General features: G+C 46.0%; 1 protein-coding gene across 5 annotated transcripts in view; it reads left to right on the top strand.

Annotated features, from left to right (window-relative positions):
* LOC132780977 (excitatory amino acid transporter 1-like) overlaps positions 1–10,108 on the top strand; it is a 45,531-nt gene extending 35,423 nt beyond the window's left edge. For all 5 annotated transcript variants that reach the window (XM_067473538.1, XM_067473539.1, XM_067473540.1 and 2 more), the window contains 3 exons: positions 2,293–2,487; positions 7,170–7,304; positions 8,356–10,108. In XM_067473538.1, coding sequence (XP_067329639.1) covers positions 2,293–2,487; positions 7,170–7,304; positions 8,356–8,554 — 529 coding nt within the window. In that variant the 3' untranslated portion in view covers positions 8,555–10,108. The remainder of the gene's footprint in view (positions 1–2,292; positions 2,488–7,169; positions 7,305–8,355) is intronic.
* The last annotated feature ends 482 nt before the right edge of the window (positions 10,109–10,590 follow it).

A 10,590-nucleotide genomic window follows, 5' to 3' on the forward strand; every position in this document is an offset into this window, starting at 1 on the left:
ATTATCTATTTAATATTATTCTTTTATTTATTTATACAATAATTTCATGTTATTTGTTATTTTTCATCTATTTTTTTTATCTTTTATTCATTTTTTCCTATTTTTATTTTATTTTTAAATGTCATATACTATTGTTTTATTTCACATTAATTAATTAGTTATTTATTCATTTTATTTCACATTATTTTATTTGCAAAATAATTTAATATTATTTTATTATCATCATTATTATATTTCATATTATTTTATTTGAAAAATTATTTTATTTTATTATTTATTTTATTTTGAAAATAATTTAATATTTTATTTTTTATTTTATTTTATTAAACATTATTTTAATGAACCAGCTGTCCCCTGCCACGCGTTGCTGTGGCCCAGTCTTGTGACCTGGAAAATAAAGTAATGAGAAAGTGTTGGTTTCTAATATATGTAATGCTTGTGGGTTAAAAATATTTCTTCTTGTTTCTTTGTCTGTGTTGATGTGGAGAGTGTCTGGTTTGCCCACTCTGGAACATGCAACATAGAATTGTCCTTCTTTAGGGGCCCCTTTCAAATCAATGATACTATATCTCTGTGTGTGTGTGAATCATATCTATCTATCTATATCTATGGCTGGATGGCTCTTTGTCAGGAGGGCTTTGATTACGTTTCCTTGCCCTGGTGAAGGGAGTTGGACTGGATGGCCTTAAGTATTTTCTGTTGGTCATGGAGGTTCTGTGTGGGAAGTTTCCCCCAATTCTGTCATTTGTGGCGTTCTCCGTATGGAGAGAAAAAGTGGGATATAAATAAACATAATCTATATAAATAAAAATGTAATGTTCATTTGTGGGATTAACATAACTCAAAAACCACTGGACAAATTGCCGCCAAATTTGGCCACAAGACACCTACTAACCCAAGGAGTGGCCATCACTAAAAAAATATTGAGTTTGTCATTTGGGAGTTGTAATTGCTGGGATTTATAGTTCACCTGGGATTTATAGTTGAACAGATTGCGCTCTGGCACCACGAGATGCAGAGCCAATCTTAAGAAATGGGGCTACAGGGTGGAATCCTTGGCATGCGAGTGCGGAGAAGAACAAACCAGTGACCACCTGCTGCAATGCACCCTGAGCCCTGCCACATGCACGATGGATGACCTTCTTGCGGCAACCCCAGAGGCACTCCAAGTGGCCAGATACTGGTCAAAGGACATTTAACCAAATACCAAATTTACAAAATCTGTGTGGTTTTTTTTCTTCTTTTTTTCTTCTTTTTCTTTTTAATCTCTGTGTTTGTTTTGCTCTGTTAGAATTGTAATACAATGGTTGCTGATGACACGATAAATAAATAGTTCACCTACAACCAAACGGCATTCTGAACTCCACCAGTGATGGAATTGAACCAAACGTGGCACACAGGACTCCCCTGACCAACAGAAAGTGCTAGAAGGGTTTGGTGGGCATTGACGTTGAGTTTGGGAGTTGTAGTACACCTACATCCAGAGAGCACTGTGGACTCAAACAATGATGGATCTGGAACAAACTTGGCACGGATATTCCATATGCCCAACTAGGAACACAGATGGAGCTTGGGGGAAATAGACCTTGACATTTGAGAGTTGTAGTTACTGGGATTTATAGTTCACCTACAGTCAAAGAGCATTGTGAACCCCACGAACAATAGAATTGGGGCAAACTTCCCACACAGAACCCCTATGACCAAAAGAAAAGACTTAAGGCCATCCAGTTCAACTCCCTTCACTAGGGCAAGAAAACATAATAAAATACTGTTTACCCACAAGCATAAAGAAATTACATCTATTTTAAACCAACACTTTCTCATTACTTTATTTTCCAAATCATCAAACAGGGCCACAGCAACACGTGGTAGGGGACGGCTAGTAGTAGTAGTAGTAGTAGTAGTAGTAATAATAATAATAATAAATTTATCATGTCGAAGGGACAATCTCCCAGGTGCAGTTGAACCAGTAAGGAGGCATCCCTGCTGTCCTCCATTTATCCATTTACAGAGTTTAGTTCATGGATCAACTGATCCTCACTTCGATTGCCAAAGTGTCCATATTATCATGCTTTGTGGTTTCTCTATTTTGTAATAATCCTGCTCCCCTGAATCCCCATGGGGAGATAGGGTGGAATAGCAAGCAAGTTTTATTTACTTACTCATTTTTTTGAGCTTCTTTTCTAGCTCAAACACTTACATTTACTATAAAGTCATTTTGGGTCACTGCAGATTATTAGCTTTCCCATTCAAATACTTGCTTTACCACACCGTCCTGTTGTCATTTCCCAGCTCGGCCACACTGCCGGTCACCTTCCGCTGCCTGGAGGAGAACAACGGGGTGGACAAAAGGGTCACCCGGTTTGTATTGCCTGTCGGGGCCACCATCAACATGGATGGGACCGCACTTTATGAGGCCCTGGCCGCCATCTTCATCGCACAAGTCAACAACTATGAGCTCGACTTCGGGCAAATCATCACCATAAGGTAGGTGTTTGTTTTGGGTGTGGAATATTATTGCTTCAGTTGTCTTGCAGGTCCCAACTGCTTGAGTCCCAGTTAGCCGAGAACCTCCTGTTTTGGGGTATTTACCATTTGATGGGGTTAAGAAGCAGCATTGTCCTCCCGAGAAGGGTTTTTGAGGATATCCACTCATAATTTTTAGGGGTACACCCTGGGATGGCACACTTCCCCCATATTGGGAGAATATACATACATAAATAGATACATATCTATATAAATAAAAATGTAATGTTTGTTTGTGGGATTAACATAACTCAAAAACCACTGGACGAATTGACACCAAATTTGGACATAAGACACCTAACAACCCAATGTATGTCCTTCACTCAAAAAAATTGAGTTTGTCATTTGGGTGTTGTAGTTGCTGTGATTCACCTACAATCAAAGAGCATTCTGAACCCCACCAACGATGGAATTGAACCAAACTTGGCACACGGTTCTCCCAAGACCAACAGAAAATACTGGAAGGGTTTGGTGGGCAGTGTCCTTGGGTTTTGGAGTTGTAGTTCACCTACAAGAAAGAAGGAAAAGGAGAAGGAAAAGAAGAGAAGAAAAGAAAAGAAAAGAAAAGGAAGAACGAAAAAGGAGGGAAGGAAGGAAAATGAGAAGGAAAAAGGAGGAAGGATTGAAAAGGAAAGAGTAGAGAAGAAAAGAAAGGGAAAAGGAAAAGGGAGGGAAGGAAGGAACAAGGAGGAGGGAAGGAAAGAAAGGGAGAAGGAAAAACTATGGAAGAAAAGAAAGGGAGAAGGAAAAAAGGAGGAAAGGAAGGAACAAAAGAGAAAAATTAGGAAAGGAAGGAAAAGGAAAAAGGAGGGGTGGAAAGAGAAAATGGGAATTAGAAAGAAGGAAAAAGGAGGGAAGGAAAAGGAGGCAAAAGGAGGAATGAAAAGAGAGGGAGAAGGAAAAAAGAGGTAAGCAAGGAAAGAAAAAGGAGGGAAGGAGAAGGAAGGAACAAAAGAGAAAGGAGGGAATGAAGGAGAATTAAAAAGGGAAGGGAAGAGAAAAAGAATGTGAAAGAAAGGAAAAAGGAGGGAAGAAAAGAGAGGGAGAAGGAAAAAAGAGGTAAGCAAGGAAAGAAAAAGGAGGGAAGGAGAAGGAAGGAACAAAAGAGAAAGGAGGGAATGAAGGAGAAGTAAAAAGGGAAGGGAAGAGAAAAAGAGCATGAAAGAAAGGAAAAAGTAGGGAACGAGGGAACAAAAGTAAAAGGAGAGAAGGAAGGAAAGACCGCAAAGAGAGCCATGTTAACATGGAGACAATGTGAGGTTGGACCGCTCAGAGGTGGAGAAGAGAGAAAGTATTCCTTCTGAGTTCTGGAGAAGGGAGAAAGGAAAGGAGAAGGAAAGAATGGAAAGAAGAAAATAAGGGAAAGATTGGAAGGAAATAAGAGAAGGGCAAAAGGTGCGAAGGGAGGGAAAGAGAAAGAAGGTAGGCTTGCACTTTAAGACTCTTGCACTTTATGAACTATCTAACTGTTGTAGCTGGTTCGCTTATCCCCATCTGATTCTATTTTATCCATGTGGTTCCCCATCCCCCTATTTGTATTGTCCCTGTTATTGTTGACCAGTGGAAGGGACAAGGGAGGAAGTGGGCTGGAGCCTGTGAACAATAATGAGGCGGGGAGGGGGGAGAAAGGGAAGCAAGGGAGTTAGCAAGGGCCAACAAACCAAACAATTAGCGAAACAGAAACTAAGACCTTGGTTTTGGACTGCGGCATGGAGGAGGGGAGGTGTTCCACTAGCCGAGGGGCCCCCATAGAGGTCGTGGTGGGGAGGGGGAGATGCGGAAAAAGGAGACCTCAAATTCGGCCTAATTCGGACCACTTATCTACATTAACAACTCCCAACCGGTCTCCTAAGGTAAATTGGTGTAACCAGGTGAGTGGGCCCTCTGGATTGAAGGTGGTACTGTTGAACGCCAGATCTGTCAACGGAAAAACGACCTGGATCCAGGACCTAATCCTGGATGAGCGGGCAGATCTGGCGTGCATTACGGAGACCTGGTTGGATGAAGCTGGAGGTGTAAATCTTACCCAGCTTTGTCCTCCAGGCTTCTCCGTACAGCACCAACCGAGATCCGGAGGACGGGGAGGCGGGGTCGCAGTGGTCTATAGAGATTCCATCCATCTGACCAGGAGCCCCATCCCGCAGACCACAAACTTTGAATGCGTTCACCTGAGGGTGGGTGACCAGGACAGAATAGGGATTCTGTTAGTGTACCGTCCACCTCGCTGCACTACAGTCTCCCTACCTGAGCTAGCGGGGGTAGTCTCGAGCCTGGCGTTGGAGTCTCAACGGCTTCTTGTGCTGGGGGACTTCAACATCCATGCCGAGGCGACCCTCACAGGAGCGGCTCAGGACTTCATGTCTGCCATGGCAACCATGGGGCTGTCCCAACAAATATCTGGCCCCACCCACTGTGCTGGACATACATTGGACTTGGTCTTCTGCCAGGGATGGGAGCAGGGTGGCGGTGTGGAGGAGTTGTCCATCTCTCCGTTGCCATGGACCGACCACTTCCTGATCAGATTTAGACTCACTGCGCCCCCTAACCTCCGCAAAGGTGGAGGACCCATTAAGATGGTCCGCCCCAGGAGGCTTATGGATCCAAATGGATTCCTGACAGCTCTTGGGGATTTTCCCGCCACCTCGGTAGGTGACCATGTCGAGGCCTTGGTCGCTCTCTGGAATGGGGAGATGACCAGGGCAATTGACATGATCGCTCTGGAACGTCCCCTCTCAAGTAGCCGAGCTAAACCAGCTCCTTGGTTTACTGAGGAGCTGGCAGTGATGAAGCGAAGGAAGAGGGAACTAGAGAGCGTGTGGCACTCGGACCCAAGCGAGCCAAATCGAGCACGGTTTGTGTCCTTTCTAAGGGCATATGCCGCGGCAATAAAAGCCGCAAAGAAAACTTTCTTTGCGGCCACTATTGCGTCTGCAAAAAACCGTCTGACGGAGTTGTTTCGGATTGTCAGAGGTCTTTTAACTCCCGCCACCTCAGGCGGGAGCCCTGACAATTCGGTCACGCGCTGTGAAGCTTTTGCTCGGTTCTTTGCAGACAAAGTCGCTTTGATCCGTTCTGGGCTGGACACCACGTTAAATGCAGTCTCCGAGGATGTGACACGAGCACCTGCTTGTCCTATTTTGATGGATTCTTTTCAGTTTGTGAAGCCCGAGGATGTGGACAAGATACTTGGAGGAATGAGGCCCACCACGTCCATCCTAGACCCCTGCCCATCCTGGCTTCTGAAGGAGGCCAGAGGGGGATTGGCTGAGTGGGTAACGGTGGTGGTTAATGCCTCCCTTCGGGAAGGCAAGATTCCAGCGAGCCTAAAACAGGCTATTATAAAACCGCTGTTGAAGAAACCATCATTGGACCCCACTAAATTTGACAACTTTTGGCCTGTTTCCAATCTTCCCTTCTTGGGCAAAGTCATGGAAAGCGTGGTGGCCTCACAACTCCAGGTATTCTTGAGAGACACGGATTATCTGGATTCGGCACAGTCTGGTTTCAGACCGGGACATGGTACCGAGACGGTCTTGGTCGCCTTAGTGGATGATCTGCGCCGGGAGCTAGACAGGGGGAGTATGTCCCTGTTGGTGCTCCTGGACCTCTCAGCGGCCTTCGATACCGTTGACCACGGTATTCTTCTGGGGCGCCTTGCGGAAATGGGTCTTGGGGGCACTGCTTTGCAGTGGCTCCAGTCATTTCTGGAGGGTCGTACCCAGAAGGTGTTAGTGGAGGACTCCTGTTCAACGCCACAGCCTTTGACTTGTGGGGTTCCACAGGGCTCTATATTGTCCCCCATGCTGTTTAATATCTACATGAAGCCGCTGGGTGAGATCATCCAGAGTTTCGGGGTGCGGTGTCATCTGTACGCAGATGATGTCCAACTCTGTCACTCCTTCCCACCTGCTACTAAGGAGGCTGTCGAGGTCCTGAACCGGTGCCTGGCCGCTGTAATGGTCTGGATGAGGGCGAACAAACTGAAATTAAATCCAGACAAGACAGAGGTACTCCTGGTCAGTCGCAAGGTCGAGCAGGGTATAGGGTTACAGCCTGTGCTGGATGGGGTCGCACTCCCCTTGAAGGCGCAGGTTCGCAGCTTGGGTGTGATCCTGGATTCATCATTGAGCCTGGATCCCCAGGTCTCAGCGGTGACCAGGGGAGCATTTGCACAGCTTAGGCTCGTGCGCCAGCTGCGCCCGTACCTTGGGAAGTCTGACTTGGCCACGGTGGTGCACGCTCTGGTCACATCCCGCCTCGACTACTGCAACGCTCTCTACGTGGGGCTGCCCTTGAAGACGGCCCGGAAGCTTCAGCTAGTCCAGCGCACGGCAGCCATGTTACTAACTGGAGCGGGACGCAGGGAGCACACAACGCCCTTGTTGTTCCAGCTCCACTGGCTGCCGATCTGCTACCGGGCCCAATTTAAGGTGCTGGTGTTATCCTACAAAGCCCTAAACGGTTCCGGCCCAAAATACCTTTCGGACCGCATCTCGGCCTATGAGCCCACGAGGACCTTGAGATCGTCTGGGGAGGCCCTTCTCTCGATCCCGCCTAGGCAAGGCCAAGTTTGTAAGCTAATAAATGTGTTAAAAGACAGGCTTGGGGGTCCCTGTCTGACAACCCCTTTTCCTCTCTCGCAGCATCACGGCCACGGCGGCCAGCATCGGGGCAGCCGGCATCCCGCAAGCAGGCCTGGTGACCATGGTGATTGTGCTTACCTCTGTGGGGCTGCCGACCGAAGACATCACACTGATCATGGCCGTGGACTGGTTCCTGTAAGTGTGATTCTACAATTCCAAGCCACACAACAAATCACATATTTTAAGTCCTAAACCTGATTGAGGGATGGTGACGATGGTAGTGATGATGATGGTGGTGATGGTGATTATGATAATAATTTATTTTCTTACCCATCTCTCCTTGTGGCTAGAGGTGGGTTACATGATGATGGTGATGACTGTGATGGTGATGATGGTGGTGGTAGTGATGGATGATGATAATAATAATTGTATTTCTTATCCACCTCTCCTCATGGCTTGAGGTGGCTACATGGTGATGGTGATAATGATGGTGCTGGTGATGATCGTGATGATGATGATGATGATGGTTGTGGTGGTGACTATGACGGTGATGATGGTGCTGGTGATGATGATGATGGTTGTGGTGGTGACTATGATGGTGATGATGGTGCTGGTGATGATCGTGATGATGATGGTTGTGGTGGTGACTTATGATGGTGATGATGGTGCTGGTGATGATGGTGATGATGATGATGATGATGATGATGGTTGTGGTGGTGACTATGATGGTGATGATGGTGCTGGTGATGATCGTGATGATGATGATGATGATGGTTGTGGTGGTGACAATGACAGTGATGATAGTGCTGGTGATGATCGTGATGATGGTTGTGGTGGTGACGATGATGATGGTGGTGGTGATGACAGTGGTGACAATGATGGTGGTGCTGTTGGTGTCAGTGACAATTATAGTGGTGGTGATGATGTGATGCTGATGATGATGCTGATGACAATGATGATGATGGTGACAGTGTGGTGGTGATGATGGTGCTGGTGACAGTGATGGTGGTGATGGTGCTGATGATGATGGTGACGATCGTGCTGGTGCTAGTGACAGTGGTGATGATAGTGCTGGTGATGACGATGATGACAATGATGACGACGGTGGCGATGGTGATGTGATGGTGTGATGACGGTGATGGTGGTGACAATGATGATGGTGCTGATGGTGATGATAGTGATGACAATGATGGTGGTGATTATGATGATGGTCGTGATGCTATAATAATCCCATTTTCCCTCATAGAGACCGCCTGAGGACCACCATCAACGTCTTGGGGGACTCCTTGGGGGCCGGCATCGTGGAGCACTTGTCCCGCCATGAGCTGGAGCTGCACGACTCAGAGCTCAGCAACTCAGTCCTGGAGGAGAACGAGAAGCCCTACCACCTGATCTACCAGGAGAGCGACGGCCACAAGCCCCTCGGCGGCGAGACCTCCATGTGACACGGGCTGGGCGCCATCCCTCCAAGCACCATGACTTTTAAGAGAGAGGAAGCTGAACGAATGAATGAGCCCATTTCCTTCCCGCATCTCTCTTTGTTCTTCCTTGAACGCTGCTGCAAAAAAGCCGAAACGAGCCAGAGGAGGGAAATGAAACCCCAAATCCTGGGACAGAAATTTTGCTCTCGTCCCGACTTATTTAAACCTTGTGCCAATTATAATTATCACCATTATTATTATTACTATTATTATTGTTTGTGGCCAATGGTTTCAAACACTCTTTATAGCACTTATAAGGAAGCCAAGCCAAAATGGGGCCGATTTTGGGGTTAACAGGGGTGCCTTTGTTGGGATCTCAAGGGTTGGTTCTTTGCAGAGATGCTCTTCAGAGTATCCTTATAGTAAGCGAATGAACCATCCGGAGTTTGGGGTAGACTGCTCTCGGCCATGGATGCTCCATTCAGCAGGATTGGGATTGCTCCTTCCTCTTCTGTGCCTTTTCCCCATGCTTCCTGGGGGAGAGGCATGCCATGTATTTGTTGGTAGGGCCAAAGGGTGAGAATCCTGGCTTTACACATAAGTGCATGAAATAAAAGCACTTCCACACACACACACACACACACACACACACACACATATAGAATTGCACAGGTGGAGGTTATTTTCAAGCCTTGGAAAGTCTCATAGTATAGGATTGTCTGATTCTATAGCCCTATTTCTCCACGAGCCTTCTAATGTCTATGAGGTTGGATGGTCATCTTTCGGGAGGGATCAAATGGTGTCCAGAAAAGGCAGAAGTGGGTTGAACTGGTTTCTTTTCCACCTCTAGAACTGTAAGATTCTATAGCCCTATTTTCTCCATGAACCTTCCAATGCTTATTAGGTTGGATGGCCATCTGTCAGGAGGAATTAGATTATGTCTTCCTCAACGGAAGAAGGATGTTGGGCTGGATGACCTTTGGGAATCTCTTCCGACTCTAGCATGGTATGATTCCACAGCCCTGTTTCTCCACGAACATTGTAATGTCTATGAGGCTGGGTGGCCATCTGTCGGGAGGGCTTTCATGGTGTCTTGGCAGGATGTGGTTGGACTGGATGGCCTTTGGGGAGTCTCTTCCAATTCTAGGACTGTATGATTCCATAGCCCTATTACTCTCCATGAGCTTTGTAATGCCTATGAGGTTGGGTGGCCATTGGCCATCTGTCGGGAGGGCTTTGATTGTGTCTTCCTTAATGGCAGAAGGGAGTTGGACTGGATGGCCCTTAGGGGTCCCTTCCCACTCTAGGAATTGCTCTGCCTTTAGGTATTAGGACTTTGTTCCAAAGCAACACAGTATATTATTTGCTCACAATGCAGTCCATGATAGTCGATGCTCGGCGACTGAGCCGCCTCCATTGCCTTTGTGTATTCTTTTCCCAAGCAATATTTATTTGCATTGTAAGAACAAGAGCAACTCTTATGGAACAGACCACCTCCGTATTATGTTTTCTTCCCTCTATTTCTATTTGAAACAGCTCTGATTGTGATAAAGAATAAAGTGAGATTTTAAAACTGGATATCAGAATTCAAGAACATTGAATTAGGCTTGTTGTTATTTGTCTTACTTTGCTCTTCAGGACCATATTTCAATATGAATATCATAGTCACAGAGTTGGAGTCCAACAAAATACTGTATTCATCGTATAATAGTCGCACTTTCCCCCCTTTTCTCTCATCAAAAAGGGTGCGACTATTACGTGAGGAAAAAAATATAGCAGTTGATTCTCTAGTTTCTGTGTGTTTTTTCAAAAAAATTAAAATGCTTTAACTTTAAATGGGGAGGAGGAAGAGAAGGAGGGATTATCCAGCCTTAAACAGACTACAGAGCCATTTGCAGCTGATTCTCTCTGACTTATCTACCTACTTCTTTCTCTGAATGCAAGGCAGTCTGAAAACTATAAAATCGAGGTTTCTGGAGCTCTGCTCTTCCTTTCTTCCTCCTTCCTAAGAAAGAAAGGACCGTTTCCAAAATCTGAAATGGAGCTCTTTGGAGAAAGGA

The sequence above is a fragment of the Anolis sagrei genome, chromosome X, assembly GCF_037176765.1.
Source record: "Anolis sagrei isolate rAnoSag1 chromosome X, rAnoSag1.mat, whole genome shotgun sequence".
NCBI classification, from domain to species: Eukaryota; Metazoa; Chordata; class Lepidosauria; order Squamata; family Dactyloidae; genus Anolis; species Anolis sagrei.